This window comes from Chrysemys picta, chromosome 3 (genome assembly GCF_011386835.1).
Source record: "Chrysemys picta bellii isolate R12L10 chromosome 3, ASM1138683v2, whole genome shotgun sequence".
Classification (NCBI taxonomy): domain Eukaryota; kingdom Metazoa; phylum Chordata; order Testudines; family Emydidae; genus Chrysemys; species Chrysemys picta.
Window position 1 is genome coordinate 139,995,654 of NC_088793.1, and position 18,544 is coordinate 140,014,197.

Below are 18,544 nucleotides of genomic sequence, written 5' to 3' on the forward strand. Positions count from 1 at the left end.
TCTCAGAAACTCACTTACCCTATGAAGTTAAAAGAATCCAAGTCTGTTAACATTTAGAACACACTGCAACACTCTTATTTTCTATATGTGAGCCCAGCTCCAGGACCTGATGGTATTCACCCAAGAGTTCTGAAGGAACTCAAATGTTAAAGTGCAGGACTATTAACTGTCACATTAAAATCAGCTTCTGTACCAGATGACAGGAGGATAGCTAATGTGACACCAATTTTTAAAAAGGGCTCCAGAAGTGACCCTGCCAACTACAGGCCAGTAAGCCTCACTTCAGTACCAGGCAAATTGGTTGAAACTATCGTAAAGAACAAAATTGTCAGACACATAGATGAACATAATTTGTTGGGAAATAGTCAACATGGTTTTTGTAAAGGGAAATCATGCCTCACCAATCAACTAGAATTTTTTGAGGGGGTCAACAAGCATGTGGACAAAGGAGATCCAGTGGATATAGCGTATTTAGATTTTCAGAAAGCCTTTGACAAGGTCCCTCACCAAAGGCTCTTAAGCAAAATAAGCAGTCATGGGATAAGAGGGAAGGTTCTCTCATGGATTGGTAACTGGTTAAAAGATAGGAAACAAAGGGTATGAATAAATGGTCAGTTTTCAGAACGGAGAGAGGTAAATAGTGGTGTCCCCCAGGGATCTGTACTGGGCCCAGTCCTATTTAACATATTCATAAATGATCTGGAAAAAAGAGTAAACAGCGAGGTGGCAAAATTTGCAGACGATACAAAACTATTCAAGATAGTTATGTCCCAGGCAGACTGCGAAGAGTTACAAAAGGATCTCACAAAACTGGGTGACCGGGCAACAAAATGGCAGATGAAATGTAATGTTGATAAATGCAAAGTAATGCACATTGGAAAACATAATCCTAACTATACATATACAAGAATGGGGTCTAAATTAGCTGTTACCACTCAAGAAAGATCTTGGCGTCATTATGCCTAGTTCTCTGAAATCATCTTTAGTGTTATTTACTCCTTCTCATAATACAAGAAACAAGGGGCCATCAAATGAAATTAATAGGTAGCAGATTTAAAACAAACAAGAAAGTATTTTTTCACGCAACGCACTGTCAACCTCTGGAACTCCTTGCCAGAGGGTGTTGTGAAAGCCAATACTATAACAGGGTTGAAAAGGGAGCTAGATAGATTCATGGAAGATAGGTCCATCAATGGCTGTTAGCCAGGATGGGCAGAAATGGTGTCCCTAGCCTCTGGTTGCCAGAAGCTGGAATTGGGTGACAGGGCATGGATCACTTGATGATAACTTGTCTGTTCATTCCCTTTGGGGCACTTGTCATTGGCCACTGACAGAGGACAGGATACTGGGCTTGATGGACCTTTGGTCTAACCCAGTATGGCCATTCTTATGTTCCTAGGTGAATAAAGGTGCAGTGAAGGTAATGCAGGTTAGGGATTTCACTTCATATTCTTATATTTTGAAATTTTATAGGAAGGTCTGGATGTCAAAATAGACCAACTTAAAAGAATTACATCATGCCTTTTGGAGAAATAAAGCACATTTTAAAGAACTGCTCATGTATTCACAGGTTTTCAGAAGAATTCAGTAAGGCCAATGCTGAGTCGTTTTGAAAACCAGCCAGATCTTGACCAGACAGGACAACTGTCTTTGTCCTGTCCAAATACCAGCAAAGTTAACTAAATATACTATTTGTCAACTACATCAATGAGAATGTGCTATGGGGACAGCAAAAAAAACAAAAAAACAAACAAACAAAAAAAACACCCTACACTAGCTAGATGCCCTCAATAGCGCAGAATTCCTGAATAGGTAAATTTTATTAGTTTGTTACTGGCATTATTGCTTTGTTCTCTAGAAAAGGAACAGAAAATTTCTTGCCAAGAATTTCCTTTCTGCTAGCAATGTCTCCCACAATTCTTGATGTCTGGCCTACTCTCCTCTCACTGCAGCTCATGGAGGCGGATCAGAGGTTTGGACCCACATGTTCTGGCCATGCCCCCTTAGCGCCTGCTTGCCTCCAGATGAGATATTCCCCAGCTGTAAAACTTTCATAACATTATTAACAAACATTCTAGAGATAACAAAATAACTATGTACATTAGACCAAGGAAGATGGTCTTATGGTAACAATTCTGCTTAATAGCTGACTCTTGACTCATGAGCCATCCATGGTGAATAGAATTGTGGGAGATGCTGCTAGCAGAAAGGAAATCAGTAAGACATTCTCCGTTCCGCATCCCAGCATCTCCCACAATTCCTGATGTCTGGGAAGTAGCGAGCAGTGAACAGATGTAGAGAGGGTTATAGAAAAGGGAAAACTGTATCCCTACCCATCCCTAAATATTTGCTCAAAGGCCAAAATCATATCCGGGCAAGCACCTACAACACTTTCCTGCTAAAGGATGCTTCTGCAGAGAATAGGATGTGCAGTGCGTGGTAAAGGTGGCAGCATTTGACCTGGTGGACACCTTACAAATTTCCACTGTGAATTCATTACCTCTTTCTGCCTACCAGGTCATCAGGGATCACATGGAGTGTGCCCTGATTCCTTCTAGAACCAGAATCTCTGATGCCTGGTATGTTTCCACAAGGCACAGTCTAACCCACCAAGCAATAGAGGACTTGGAAGCTCTGAGTCCTTAGAATTTTGACTGAAAGGATACAAACAGAACACCTGATCTCCTTGTGGACACTGTACCTTTGAGGTAAATTTTCAGAGCCCTTTGGCCATCTAAGCTGTGCCACATCTCCTCAGTGAGATGCTGTGGCCTTAGACAGAATGAAGGTAGAATCACCTCTTGGGAAGAGTGGAAAGACCACCTCACCTTCAGGAAAAAATGATTTCCGAGTTCTGAACACCATCTTGTCCTCATGAAAAACGCAGTAAGATTCCTGCATAGAGCATGCTGACAGCTCCAACACTTGTCTGGCGGGCGCGATTGCTATCAGAAAGCAAGTTGTGATGGACAAATAAAATGCTGACAAATTGACGTCAAGGAAACCAAGGGACCGTTTGTCAGGGCTCTCAGTACAAGTGGCCCACTTGAGAGAAGAAAAAAAAAGGTCTAACTGCTGGCTTGGATAATCTGATCGCCCTAAGCAATCTGTCTACCTGGGGATTCACTTCAGAAGAAGTGTTCTGATGGCTTTGGAGAATAATGAGACCACTGCTTCCCCTTCAATAACCAGGCTGTAAGATGCAGCCAGTTTGGTTACAGATGAAGAAGAGGACCTTGCGAGAGGTTGTCTTGTCTCTTTGGGAGCTGAAGTGGTGGTCCCAATTTCAGCTCTCTCAGGTCCGAAAACCAGGGTCTCCTTGACCAATGGGGTGTTACCAATATTACTGTCACCTGTTCTCATTTTATTTTCTAGACCACCTTCCCTAATAATGAGAAGGGTGGAAATGCATAGAGGAGGCCCTGTGGCCATTTGTGGGATTGGGTATCTGTCCTCAGGGAAGCTGGGGTCGACCTCCCTAGTGAAGTACTTAAGTCTCTTTGGGTTTATGTGATTTGTGAATAGGCTGGTTGAGAGCAGACTGAATGACTGGACAATTAACTTGAAGACTTCCTGATTCATACACCATTTGGAGTTGTTCACCTTGTGCCTGTTGAGCCAGTCCACCTTCTGGTTCAGATCTCCCTTTATGTGAACTGCCCTGAGGGAGAGGAGAGAATGTTTTGCCCCCCTGCATGATTTCCTTTGCTTCAGCATGTAGCACTGCCTTTCTTGCTAACACCTTGATCATATACATGTGTGACCGTGATGGTGTTGTCTGACCTAATCAGTACTGGTTCCCCTCTAGGCTGGGCTGGAACATTTGTAGCACCAGCTTGACAGCTCTCAGTTCTAAAAGGCTTATGTTATAGGTCCCTTCCTCGAGGTTCCAGATGCCTGGAGCTGGTTGGGACCCCAAGTTTATTCCCCAGCCCTCCAGCCTGGCACTAGTTGTGAGGATCAGGGGAATCTGGAAGGCATATGAGTGCCCCTGCAGACACTGCCCTGGACTGACTACCATTTTAAGGAGCTGATCACCTGTGCCGGAACTTGATCTTTCAAGCATTCCGGGAAGTAGTACCATACATTTCAGATGAAGTGGTCGGAGACTCTTTGCTGAGGGGGACAGAGGCGCCCATCTGTCGCCCTGACATTTCATCTCGGGAGGTATGCTGCCTGCCGGGGGCCCATATCCAAAATGTTACGGAGGCATTGTCGAGGATTATCCAGCCCTCTGACTACTACCCCATGCTACTCATCCATGTGGGCACAAATGATACTGTGAGGTGTGACACTGAGCAGATCAAGATTGACTACAGGGCTCTGGGAGTACGGGTGAAGGAGTTTGGAGCGCAGGTGGTATTCTCTTCAATTCTTCCTGTCAAAAGGTAGAGGCCCTGGCAGAGACAGATGCATCATGGAGGTGAATGCCTGGCTGCGAAGATGGTGTCGTCAGGAGGGCTTTGGCTTCCTTGACCACGGGATGCTATTCGAGGAAGGACTGCTAGGCAGAGATGGCATTCACCTTTCGAGGAGGGGAAAGACCCTATTTGGACACAGACTGGCTAACCTAGTGAGGAGGGCTTTAAACTAGGTTCGACGGGGACAGGTGAGCAAAGCCCACAGGTAAGTGGGGAACATGGAGACCTGGGAGATGAGTCGGAAACAAGAGGGAGTGTGGGCTATAATGGCAGAGAGAAAGGAGGGTCAGGGCAAAACTGGGAGGCAAGATCGAACCAATATCTTAGATGCCTATATACAAATGCGAGAAGTATGGGTAATAAGCAGGAAGAACTGGAAGTGCTAATAAATAAATACAACTATGACATTGTTGGCATCACTGAAACTTGGTGAGATAGTACACATGATTGGAATGTTGGTGTGGATAGGTACAGCTTGCTCAGGAAGGATAGACAGGGGAAAAAGGGAGGAGGTGTTGCCTTATATATTAAAAATGTACACACTTGGACTGAACTGGAGATGGACATAGGAGACGGAAGTGTTGAGAGTCTCTGGGTTATGCTAAAAGTGGTCAAAAACAAGGGTGATGTCATGTTAGGAGTCTACTACGGGCCACCTAACCAGGTGGAAGAGGTGGATGAGGCTTTTTTTTTAAAAACCTAACAAAATCATCCAAAGCCCAAGATTTGGTAGTGATGGGGGACTTCAACTATCCAAATATATGTTGGGAAAATAACACTGTGGGGCACAGACTATCCAACAAATTCTTGGACTGCATTGCAGACAACTTTTTATTTCAGAAGGTTGAAAAAGCTACTAGGGAGGGAGATGGACATAGGAGACGGAAGTGTTGAGAGTCTCTGGGTTAGGCTAAAAGGGGTCAAAAACAAGGGTGATGTCATGTTAGGAGTCTACTACGGGCCACCTAACCAGGTGGAAGAGGTGGATGAGGCTTTTTTTTAAAAACCTAACAAAATCATCCAAAGCCCAAGATTTGGTAGTGATGGGGGACTTCAACTATCCAAATATATGTTGGGAAAATAACACTGTGGGGCACAGACTATCCAACAAATTCTTGGACTGCATTGCAGACAACTTTTTATTTCAGAAGGTTGAAAAAGCTACTAGGGAGGAAGCTGTTCTAGACTTGATTTTAACAAATAGGGAGGAACTCATTGAGAGTTTGAAAGTAGAAGGCAGCTTGGGTGAAAGTGATCATGAAATTATAGGAGTTTGAAATTCTAAGGAAGGGTAGAAGGGAGTACAGCAAAATAGAGAAAATGGATTTCAGGAAGGCGGATTTTGGTAAGCTCAGAGAGCTGATAGGTAGAGTCCCATGGGAATCAAGACTGAGGAGAAAAACAACTGAGGAGAGTTGGCAGTTTTTTAAAGGGACACTATTAAGGGCCCAAAAGCAAGCTATTCTGCTGGTTAGGAAAGATAGAAAATGTGGCAAAAGACCACTTTGGCTTAACCACAAGATCTTGCATGATCTAAAAAATAAAAAGGAGTCATAAAAAAATGGAAACTAGGACAGATTACAAAGGATGAATATAGGCAAACACAGGCATGCAGGGGCAAGATTAGAAAGGCAAAGGCACAAAATGAGCTCAAACTAGCTACAGGAATAAAGGGAAACAAGAAGACTTTTTATCAATACATTAGAAGCAAGAGGAAGACCAAAGACAGGGTAGGCCCATTGCTCAGTGAAGAGGGAGAAACAGTAACAGGAAACTTAGAAATGGCAGAGATGCTTAATGACTTCTTTGTTTCCGTCTTCACCGAGAAGTCTGCAGGAATGCCTAACCTAGTGAATGCTAATGGGTAGGAGGTAGGTTTAGCAGATAAAATAAAAAAAAGAACAAGTTAAAAATCACTTAGAAAAGTTAGATGCCTCCAAGTCACCAGGGCCTGATGAAATGCATCCTAGAATACTCATTGAGCTAATAGAGGAGGTATCTGAGCCTCTAGCTATTATCTTTGGAAAATCATAGGAGACGGGAGAGATTCCAGAAGACTGGAAAAGGGCAAATATAGTGCCCATCTATAAAAAGGGAAATAAAAACAACCCAGGAAACTACAGACCAGTTAGTTTAACTTCTGTGCCAGGGAAGATAATGGAGCAAGTAATTAAGGAAATCATCTGCAAACACTTGGAAGGTGGTAAGGTGATAGGGAATAGCCAGCATGGATTTGTAAAGAACAAATCGTGTCAAACCAATCTGGTAGCTTTCTTTGATAGGATAACGAGCCTTGAGGATAAGGGAATACCTAGACTTTAGTAAGGCATTTGATACGGTCTCGCATGATATTCTTATCGATAAACTAGGCAAATACAATTTAGATAGGGCTACTATAAGGTGGGTGCATAATTGGCTGGATAACTGTACTCAGGGTTGTTATTAATAATTCCCAATCCTGTTGAAAAGGCATAACAAGTGGGGTTCTGCAGGGGTCTGTTTTGGGACCGGCCCTGTTCAATATCTTCATTAACGATTTAGATATTGGCATAGAAAGTACGCTTATTAAGTTTGCGGATGATACCAAACTGGGAGGGATTGCAACTGCTTTGGAGGACAGGGTCATAATTCAAAATAATCTGGACAAATTGGAGAAATGGTCTGAGGTAAGCAGGATGAAGTTTAACAAAGACAAATGCAAAGTGCTCCACTTAGGAAGGAACAATCAGTTTCATACATACAGAATGGGAAGAGACTATCTAGGAAGGAGTATGGCAGAAAGGGATCTAGGGGTTATAGTGGACCACAAGCTAAATATGAGTCAACAGTGTGATGCTGTTGCAAAAAAAAAAGCACACATGATTCTGGGATGCATTAACAGGTGTGTTGTGAGCAAGACACGAGAAGTCATTCTTCCCGCTACTCTGCGCTGGTTAGGCCTCAACTGGAGTATTGTGTCCAGTTCTGGGCACCGCATTTCAAGGAAGATGGAGAAATTGGAGAGGGTCCAGAGAAGAGCAACAAGAATGATTAAAGGTCTTGAGAACATGACCTATAGGCTGAAAGAATTGGGTTTGTTTACTTTGGAAAAGAGAAGACTGAGAGGGGACATGATAGCAGTTTTCGGGTATCTAAAAGGGTGTCATAAGGAGGAGGGAGAAAACTTGTTCACCTTAGCCTCTAAGGATAGAACAAGAAGCAATGGGCTTAAACTGCAGGAAGGGAGGTCTAGGTTGGACATTAGGAAAAAGTTCCTAACTGTCAGGGTGGTTAAACATTGGAATAAACTGCCTAGGGAGGTTGTGGAATCTCCATCTCTGGAGATATTTAAGAGTAGGTTAGATAAATGTCTATCGGGGATGGTCTAGACAGTATTTGGTCCTGCCATGAGGGCAGGGGACTGGACTTGATGACCTCTCGAGGTCCCTTCCAGTCCTAGAATCTATGTACCTAGGAGCCTTGAAGGCTCCTGATGTGTGATTGGGCCCAAGAAGGCTCGGTGCAATGGCTGGCCACTTGCAGTTCTAAAACAATGAGAAGAAGATACTTGAATCTTCTGGATCTCTCTAGAGATGGATGTATCCTTGCCATCAAAGTGTCTGTGTCCATTTCCAAGTGAGTTATTTGGGTGGACAGATTCAAGAAACTTTTCTTGACGTTGATAATAAAGCCATGAGCCTGTAGATTCAAGGTCAGAGATGTAGCTCTGTGTGCAGCTGCTGGGGATGGAGCTCTAGTTAAGATGTCATCCAGGAAGGGATACACGTGGATCCCCTGTGATCTGAGTTTGCTATGATTATCACCAACATCTTGTAAAGACCCAGGGGGGCGAGGACAAGCCGAATCAGAGATATTGATAATACCTCCTTCCATAAGCAAATCGTACAAACCTGCAATGACACTGTCTGATAGGGATGTGGAAGTATGCATCCACCAGATTCACTGAAGTCAGAATGGCCCTTGGCCTGACATTGTAGAGGTTAGGGTCTCCATCTGGAACTTTGTTTTCTTTATCCACTTGTTGAGTTTTGTGATATCTAGAACAGATTTCCCCATACACTTCTGAACAATAAAGAAGATGGAGTATAACCCCAAGAATCTTTCTTCTGAGGAAACACTCTTTTACTCCCATATCCAGGAGGTCAGAAATCTCATTCTGGATTAAGCCTGCACTTTACAGGGTCATTCAAGATTGGGGACTCGATGAAAAACGGATGGGGTGGAGCCCATAACGGAGTATTCCTGACTCACTATACATCTTCCTGACGCACTGGAAGCAACCATTCCTCCAGGGCTTTCCTCCCAAGCCCCGTTCCATGCCTTTCTTCTGGAGAACCTGCTATCACTTTGCTGTTATTTCCACAAGGATGAAGGCTGAAAGGAATGCCTTTGCCTGATGGCCAGCCTGTACTTTCTCTCAAAAGTATGGTGTGGCATCCAAAAGGACTGTTTAGATTTGCAGCGTTTTCTGCCACTATCTTGTCTAGCTTCTCTCAGAAGGGTTCCCATGAATTTGGCAGAGCATAGAACCTGCTTCAAGTGGCTATCCACCTTCGAGGAATGGAGCCATAGGTGGCACCTGGTCACTGAGCTGGAGGCCATGGCTTTGTCAGAGAATGTCATTGCTTCCCGACGCTGTTGCCAGGGAAGCTCTTTAAAACAGAGCCAAAGTCAGGGTGATTTCAATACTTGAGGGCTCTGAGATCTTCCAGCCAGGAGACAGATGCTCTCACAAAGCAAGCAGCTGCTAGGAATGCCCTGAGGGAGGCTGAGAAGGCCTCAAAAATCTTTGAGAGAAAAAATGGAGGCCACTCTCTGTGGAGTCTTTAGAACGCCTCTTCTAAGGGGATAACTATATATTTAACCAGGGATACTATGCAGCAACCACCTTTGGTATCTCAGTATTCAGGACTTTTGGTTCCTGGATCCTATAGAACATAAAATCATTTCTGTTAGTGTGCTTGCTCTTGTCTGGCTTATTCCATTCATCCCCAATTACTTCCTCAAAGGAGGAGTATAGGAGAATCACAGCCTCAGGGGAGGATTTTGAGGGGAGAAATTTGCTCAGAGGCTTACTCGTAGAATTGGCCTTCAATTTCTCAGGGGGAAAAAGCTTTGCTGAGTTTTTCCCTGGTCCTGATAGGAGACAGAGCCCAACAATTCACCATTCTCTGTGGAGGAGGGGAAGGAAGAGGAGTCAGAGGATTCATACCTCCTAGATCTCCTACACCTTTTCTTCCCCTTTTCACACTTTGATTTATTAGCTTTTTTTTAAGCTTACTTTGAGAGCTTACAAACTCTGTCACAGCTTTGGTGAGGTCTTTTGCAGCTAGCCTTGCTAAGAGCCTGAAATCCTGATGTTCCAGGGTGTTCTAACATCTGGCTAAAAATGGCCTAGAGGAGTAGGGGCAGGGAGAAAAACCACTGCTCACTACTGTCCCAAATTTTGACAAAAAACACCCCCTTTAGACAGATGTGAAGGCAGGAGCTGTAAAAACCCGCCATCCATATGCTGCCACAGAGGAACAGAAACTAGAAGCAAGCAGGAATCGAGAGGGGGTGCCTGACTATAAGGCTCTAAAACTCTGATCCACCTCCATGAACTGCAGAGAGGAGCGCATCCCAGATGTCAAGAATTGTGGACTGCAGAAAAAACAAAATTCAAATTTATACTGGAATAAGCTGATCAATAACTATCCAAAGGAGATATTTACTAATCATGAGATAAAGTCATCAAGTAGAGTTTCTAAGGCTTTTCTTTAAAACATTTTGTATCACATCTCTAAGTCATCACGTATGTGATAGTGATATCCTTATACATGATTCATGCAATTACATTTGATTATATTATCTCAACTGCTACTAATTAATCTTTGCCAGTTCTTCATTAAAACATTAAAAACCCCTAAGCAGCTTCAAACATTCAGGTAATAACTTGTGACCCTTTAGTACTAGAACTATACACATACTAGAAAGTGAAAAATTCTAGCTCTCCCATTCCCATAGAAGCACCCATCAATAGCTGGAGATATTAAACCTTAAAAATGCAATATTACCATGCATGGAAAAATACTATTTTGAATAATTTATAGTATCTAAATTTATTAGTTCTAATTCTTCCCTCCCTCTGAGACTTGTACAGTTAAATTCATGTAATAAATCAGGATGAATTAAAAGGTAGCAAAATAATAAATAGTATCAAGAGAAAAAAATTCGGTATTTTAAAATTATTTTTTCTGCAAATTATTTGGCAGATAGAAGAAGAGCTACAGGATGCAGTGGGAATGCCTTTTAAGCACTCATTGAGATGACATGTATGCTTTGGTACTTGTGCAATTGCAAACTCACGAGGCACAGAAGTTTTATCTACATATACACCCTTTTTAAAGCACTCTGAACATTATATGACCGCTTAACACAGTAATTATAAAACAGACTCACCAGGAAAATGAGGTATGATCTCACCATTTAGTACGTAAGCAACTCCAACTTTGATTTCTGGAAATACATCCAAGATATCCAATTTCATAACAGCCAATCTATTTTTTTTGTTTAAAGGAAAAAAAAAAACACAAAAACAAGCCCTTCCTCTGTTAATGGCATTTTATAAACTGAGTTATTGGGCTAAAACTTAACTACATTTCTTTCCACTTGTCACATGAAATATTAAGCTCCAAAGCAACTATGAATCAAATGAGGAATAATTTTTTGTATGTTTAATAACTGAAGTTGTTGTTTTCTATTGTTTTTTCATTGTTTTAAAACAAAGTCCAAGCCAATAAAGTAAGATACAAGCAAAACAGCTGTTGGATTGATACAAAATCTATTGAAATCAATGGGAGCCTCTGGACCAGATCCTGAATTATGCCCTATTTCACACAAATATGATAAGATCATAATTCAAGGGACAGATTTCCCCCCTCTTAAACAGAATGAATGGTCTACAGCTTAAATGGAACAATTACAGTGGATGAGAAACTGGATACGAGTCAGAAGTGTGTCCTTGTTACCAAGAAGGGTAACTGCATATTGGGCTGCATTAGTGGGAGCACTGCTAGTAGATCAAGGGAAGTGATTATTCCTCTCTAGTTAGCACTGGTGAGGCCATATCTGAAGTATTGCATCCAGTTTTGGGCCCCCCACTACAGAAAGGATGTGGACAAATTGCAGAGTCCAGCAAAGGGCATAGGGGGTTGGGGCACATGACTTAGGAGGAGAGGCTGAGTTACTTGTCCAAAAGTAGGCAAGGACAAGGAAAATGAATGGGAAGATGTAAATAAAGATTTACATCTACACTGGTCCATTTGTTACGCCAAACAGTTTCATCTGAGCTTTATTTCAATGCTACTTGCTTTTTTTATTTTTTTAAAATTACAACATTTCTCAGAGGTAATTTAAATTGAAAAATTTGTATTCGTTTATATCCACTCCTTGGCATCTAGTACCATTGGCTATTATATACTAAGGCTCCCCAGCTCTGGAATCATGAAGTGCACTCAGATGCTTTTTTTTATATAAAGAGGGAGGAGGGTGAGAGAAGTGCTAAATAATGGGAACCAAATGCAAACAGTTCTTGGAACTGCATGAATAGCGAGTCATTTTTTACTTTCATTAGAGAGACAGGTAGGGAAAACTTTAAAAAAGTATGTGAATCACTGAAATATAGACAGATAACACAAATTCCAGGGGGAGAGGAGGGAAGGGGGGAGGGGAAAAGGTATTTTAACCTCCATGCAGTTTTTCTGTACATGTATTTTTCAGAGCCATTTCTGCTGCTAGTTGTGTGTTAAAAAAATTCTACGTCATGGGGAAGCAACTCTTAAGAGTGGGGACAGGGAGAAAAGTGAAACATGTGTTCAGAATATCAGGACATCCCATCTGAGATTGACAAGTTATGGTTAAGTATATTTTTTAAAAACAACTTGCAAATTAGAGATATTTCTAGTGTCTTCTGACATTAGCACTAACTGACAAGTAAGACTAATATTAAAGTGTTAGCCAATTTCTCATGGCATACAAAAGCTGGAAAAAAGTTTAGAAAATATACATGTTGGAATGTAGACTAAGGTTATTTTATACCTTTACACAATATTTTAGTGCAAATATTCAAAGTATTTTAGTACATTCGAATATACCTTAAAACACTACATTGGACCCAAAAATGAGAAGTGTCATATATAAGTTCTTATCTTTAAAAGACATAAGTATGGAAGATGGAGGTATCATATATATTGTTCACAATTCACAATCACTTTGCACAAAAGAGATGGAATCAACTGCTAAGCTAACACCCAAGGTATGTAACTTTTTAGGCTGATTAAACTTTTATAGCATTAATTTGAATAGAACCATTTTCTACCAATGCTGGTGAGAGTTTCGTAAGAGTTACTTACTAGGAACTGTACAATTTGCTATAATCCATGTTATGCTACATATGAAAGCCAATTTGTCAGCACCACAGAATACTCACGCAGTAAATCCATTAATCATGTGGGCGTATCTGAGTAACACAAGATCCAGCCAGCCACATCTTCTTTTTCTACCAGTAGTCACGCCAACCTCCTTACCTCGTTTCTGCAGCAATTCTCCAATTTCCTGATGGAAGATTTTCATGTGTATTAGCACAGCTAACAGAATATTGTAATAACCTTAAAGTCCCCCCCCAATAATGCACAAAACTATCCAAGATAAAAATACAAACAAGTACCCTTACTATTGCTAGTGGGTTTTTTTTTTCTTTTTTAAATGTAAGAATGCTAGTTAAGCAAGTCATTTTCTCAACACTACATTTTCATTCAGCTATGTAATGCCGAACCTATTTCTTCACAACAATATTATGAAGCTTAATGAAGTCTGAGATTCTTGGCAATCAGACTGCCAGTGCTGCAAATGCAGCTGAGGATCAAAAAGGCAAGGTGTTTTTGGTGCAGAATCTTTACTCTTGGTAGCTTGCCTTTTTACAACTTGACCTTCGTTACAATTTTGCTGCTGGTGCATGTGATAGAATAAAATTCATCTTCCTCTCTGTCAGCATTAACGATTCTGCAGAACTAAAAAATATGCAACAACTTTATAAACTAAGCACAGATGGATCACTGCGCCCAGGCAGCAGATTTGTTAACTGAGGTAGTTACTTTTCAGAGCATAGAAGTATTTTAAGGCAAGAAATGCTACTAAATCTCATGCAGAATCTGATGTTGGGGATAATTTTATACAGGCCACAATATGCCCTTAGCTTTAAGGAATATTACTGGCTAAACCTATGAAACACATCCAGTTATTTTCCCACTTGTTGATCATATGAGTAATGCTTACATTATCTTGTTCTGTAGGAAAGGCACCAATTCCAACTCTAGTTGTATATGCTTTTACAACTCCATATACTTCCCCAACATTCTGAGGTGGCATGCCCAAACCTGTGCAAACGCCTCCAACTGTACAATTCGAAGAGGTCACAAAAGGATATGTCCCTAATTAAAAATAAATAAATAAATTAGAGAACTGAAAAGTGCTATCACACTTTCTGAGAAAGAAAAACACACTGGTCCTTAAATTATTTTTAAAGTTAGTTAACCATATATAGGGTAATTTCATACTTATTGGGAAGAGCTCATTGGTGGATTTTGTAAAGCTATGAAGAACACCAAAATGAATACAGTTTGCAGTTAGGAATTTATTAAATATGAAAAAGAGAAGCTAAATTTTCTTCTGTGCAATATGCATTCCTGCCCCACTGAAACCAACAGGAGATTTACCCTGACATCAATTAGCACAGGATCAAGCCCAGATAGTGAAGCAACTTTCAAGGGACATGCAAGCCAAAAATTAGCATGAGTCACCAGAAAGTATTGTCTGTGTCTCTATTACATAGTACGTCCACTTACAGCAAAAATATGAGGATTTTGAAAGGAGATTGAAGACCTGTCTACATTGCACACCACTGGCATTAGCATACCTGTAACTACAAACTGCAGTGTCCACACTGGTGTGTAGCTACGTATGGCCATGAAAGTCTCTGGTGGGGGATAGGCAGTGGGGAAAGGCTCTGGCAGTTCCCCACTGCTGGAACCTCTCCTTGCCACAGGGAGCGGCTGGAGCCTTTCCACACTGACTGAGTCTTTCCCTGCGGTGGAAGGCAGAGAGACACTACACGGCTATGGATTGGCACTGCTTGGGTTCATAGAGAGCTGTGTAGGATACATACCCTAAGGGTTCAGGGGGTCTTCAATCTTCTTGCCTAAGCAATGCCTCACTGTGTACACTACTATTTATACCTATTAACATCCAAGAAAATACAGGATTTGCGATCTCAAATGTAGAGGTATACCATGGAGAAAGTAGTTCTCTTAGGTAGGTAGTTCATAAGCCATGTAGGTAAAAAACACTATCTTTAGTTTAATAAGCTCACAAAAGCCTGTAATATTGCATACTTTTAGTATTTTAGTAATTACACTAAAAGTATCTTGTCATACTGTAAAATAAATGTATATAGAAAGATCACTGCTAGCCAGCTAAGTTCTTTTCATAAAGTATTTTCACAGCTCTGCTCCACAACTGTGAGCTATGAAATATGACTTTTATAAATGGTAAGAAAAGTCCATAGTAATTGACTCAGCTTTTTAACAGGACTGCTATATGCAAAGTAACTAGTTAATTGCATGTGATTGGTTTAGCCAAATATCACACCAACACCATTCAACAAGTTATTCTTAAAAATCAAACCAAAGGCCAAATCCTGACCTTGTGTGCATACTTTTACTGACTTCCAAAAACCTTTAGAAGAATTTCCTAAATTTAATTAACACCTCTTTTTTCTAAGACCCAAAACTCAAAGAGTGGTTTGGTATTTGGGGGGGGGGGGGGGGGGAAATTTAGTGTGGAGTCAAAATCTGACTTAAAATAGGAAGTGTAGTGCTTCCTCATAATACAAATACACATTTTCCACAAGAGCATCTATGCATGGCACAGCCACTAGACATTTTCCTTTCATGGCACATACATACCACCATGTTTCTCAGAAAAAGTTATACCTACCAAAATCGATGTCCAGTAATGCTGCATTTGCACCTTCTACTAAGATTTTCTTTGGTGGTCCACGTAGAGCCTCATGTATGAAATAAACACCATCCCTCACCATTGGTTTAATCCTTTCTATGTAGCCCTAAGTAACACAAAAGGCTTTTTAAAGATTGGGTTTAATTAGTAGGTTATAAACCAGAACGAATAGGTGTACAATATACTCTAATTATACGTTTCACTATGATAAAGCCAGCCAGAGGCCTCATAAGTACCACTCTGCCATATAAGTAACCAGGTTTGATTTTCAGTCCAAGCGCTACTGCCCATACTGACAACCCACTCATTCCTTTGACACAGAGGAAATAAAGAAGTGGGATACACATTCAGAAATAATCCTTCCTAGACAATTCTAGAAAGATACTGGGCTTCCCTGCGGTGCTGGTCATCACCCAGTTCTATTTGATCAGAAAGATGTGAGGGGCACTGTGTGTTGGTAATTGGGGCAGAGGGCAGAGATAATGGATATGAGGATCTCTTCCCAAAAGGACAAAAACACAAGCAAAAAATGAAAATCTAATCCAAAGTTTCTTAACACAGCATTTTGAATATTTTACAAATACAAATCTGAAAGACCAAATAAATACTCAAACATGTTGCTTAAAAGAAACATTTTTATTACATTCAGCATAGCTGAGTGGTTTGAGCATTGGCCTGCTAAACTCAGGGTTGTGAGTTCAATCCTTGAGGGGGCCACGTAGGGATCTGGGGCAAAAATCAGTACTTGTCCTGCTAGTGAAGGCAGGGGGCTGGACTCGAGGACCTTTCAGGGTCCCTTCCAGTTCTATGAGATAGATATATCTCCATATATTAAATCTTATTTGCAAGTGTTAAAGACTTCCCACAAAAGCCAGTTCTCTGAAATTCCATTAGTGACAATCTGGAGCCAATGGCCTAATGTCTCTTTATATTTATGCTAATGGAGAGAGGGGTTGTCTTACTCTTACCTATAGGAACTAAGTATTTTGTAACATGCAGATTAGTACTGAGCATACATCCTGTCCCCCATGAGTATGAATAGATGCTGTCCCATACTAATGATTTGGTTTACATGGAGCACACAGCTTTACTCTTTCAACTTTTTAGTAGATCACTGTAAAAAGCATAGTAAATACAAGTCATTTCCCCCCAGGCACTGTGATGTTTTTATGTCTCCACTCCACACAGTAAACTGTTGATCTATTGGCTTCCCCCACCCCCAAAAATTTAGTGCATATGTAAGTATAATAAAAGGATTACAAAACCGTCAACATGTAACTGATTCTCCATCAACAGGGCTCATAGAATTCCACAGATAAAAAAAATTACAGGTTTTACAGTTAACTGGAAGGGAAGAACTCCAAATGCTCCACTCTTCAACTCATCTGTGTGTTAGGAAACTGGGTCCAATGATAACCAATAAACTGCTAAAAGGATAACTTTTTCTAGTGGATGTTTGGTAATAAAATCTTTGCTCAAGTTTCTTTAGAATTCTCACAATTAACGACAGAGTTCAGGCTTACGTCGCTCTCAGTTCTCTCCCTGTTCTTCATCATAACAAAGTTGCTTTCAAGTCCCCTAATTTTAATGCTTACTTTTTTGGCTGATATATGTGAAGAAACATGGAGGTGACACTTGTGTTCTAAACACCCAATTCCTTTTTAATTTATGATAATCTTCCTGAAGTAGAATGTTCCAACAGAGCACAAAGTAAGACTGACAGTCTTCTTAAAATAAGAACTAGAAATCTATTTAATGATTGATATTTTACCATCAGGCATATGTGGGTTATTTATCAAAATAAAAACTCACAAAAATGTTTGATGATCTGCATTCTAGGGATTCACAATAAGGGCACATACAATTAAATAATTTGTTGTAACACAGAAATAGTTTTACCTTGAGTTTTTTCAATTCCCCTTCAAGGTCTATCTCTAAGGTTGGATATATAGCTTTGTACTGGTTAGCTAACACTTTGAACCTGAAAGGCAAAAACAATTCTTCAATAATTTTGCTCAGCAACATTTTAAGATTTGTCACCTCTTGATATAAAGTTACTTTTTGATTATACAATTAAAAGAAAATTCAGATAGATGCATCCAGTTAAGACTTTTTGGAATATAAATTAGATATTTATCTGAAACATGCCAAAATATACCATTAATAGAATTCGTATACTGTTAGTCTAAAGTTATGCTTGAAAGGTTACATTTCAAATATAAAACTAGAATTACCTCTCTGAAAATTCACCAAAATCAGAAACAAGATCACACATTCTGAGCCCACTTCGAGCTGCTTTCGAAGAATAGACTGGACCAATCCCTTTTTTGGTCGTTCCCAAGCTTTCAAAAAAGTAAAAGTCATACATGTTACTCTCAAAATGAGAAGACAAAAAGCTAATTTTAAAAGCAAACCAAGTTTTGACTAACAACATTTAACTTTGATCTCTGACCATTTTTTCTTAATGCTTAACTTAAAAATTTAATGTGTATTAGCTCAGTGGTTTGAGCATTGGCCTGCTAAACCCAGGGTTGTGAGTTCAATCCTTGAGGGGGCCATTTAGGGATCTGGGGCAAAAATCAGTACTTGGTCCTGCTAGTGAAGGCAGGGGGCTGGACTCTATGACCTACCAAGGTCCCTTCCAGTTCTAAGAAACAGGATATCTCCATTTATTTATTTATTTTATTTTTATATTTAAAAATAAGGACCTCAAAGGAGTTTCATAAAATTAAATCCTGTTTGTGAACATATTTACATCTTTCATATATTTTAAGTGTTAATTTTTTAAAGAAGCCAATCTTCTGCATTTTCCTCCCTGCTGCACTGACATTTCTTTTATATAAATCCTGACAGGTTAATTTCCTCTCTAATTGCATGCGCAAGGAACTGATTCTGATGACCCTTTGATGATGTGAACTGAAATTACCCACGCACCAGATCATTTCCGAGATACATTTTTTGTCTTCTGGATAAATAAAACCTCTCTTGAGGAAAAAAGATGGAGGAAGGCCTTGTGCACTGAAGTGACAAAAGACACAGGACTAATTTAAAATATGTATGTGAAATCT

At 40.4% G+C, this 18,544-nt stretch overlaps 1 protein-coding gene across 1 annotated transcript in view; it reads right to left on the reverse strand.

Annotated features, from left to right (window-relative positions):
- ADSS2 (adenylosuccinate synthase 2) overlaps nucleotides 1-18,544 on the reverse strand; it is a 60,898-nt gene that overhangs the window by 2,347 nt on the left and 40,007 nt on the right. The window contains exons 6-11 of the mRNA XM_065589161.1: nucleotides 17,711-17,818; nucleotides 17,376-17,457; nucleotides 15,456-15,582; nucleotides 13,737-13,891; nucleotides 12,892-13,016; nucleotides 10,863-10,960 (exon numbers count right to left, since the gene is read on the reverse strand). Coding sequence (XP_065445233.1) covers nucleotides 10,863-10,960; nucleotides 12,892-13,016; nucleotides 13,737-13,891; nucleotides 15,456-15,582; nucleotides 17,376-17,457; nucleotides 17,711-17,818 — 695 coding nt within the window. The remainder of the gene's footprint in view (nucleotides 1-10,862; nucleotides 10,961-12,891; nucleotides 13,017-13,736; nucleotides 13,892-15,455; nucleotides 15,583-17,375; nucleotides 17,458-17,710; nucleotides 17,819-18,544) is intronic.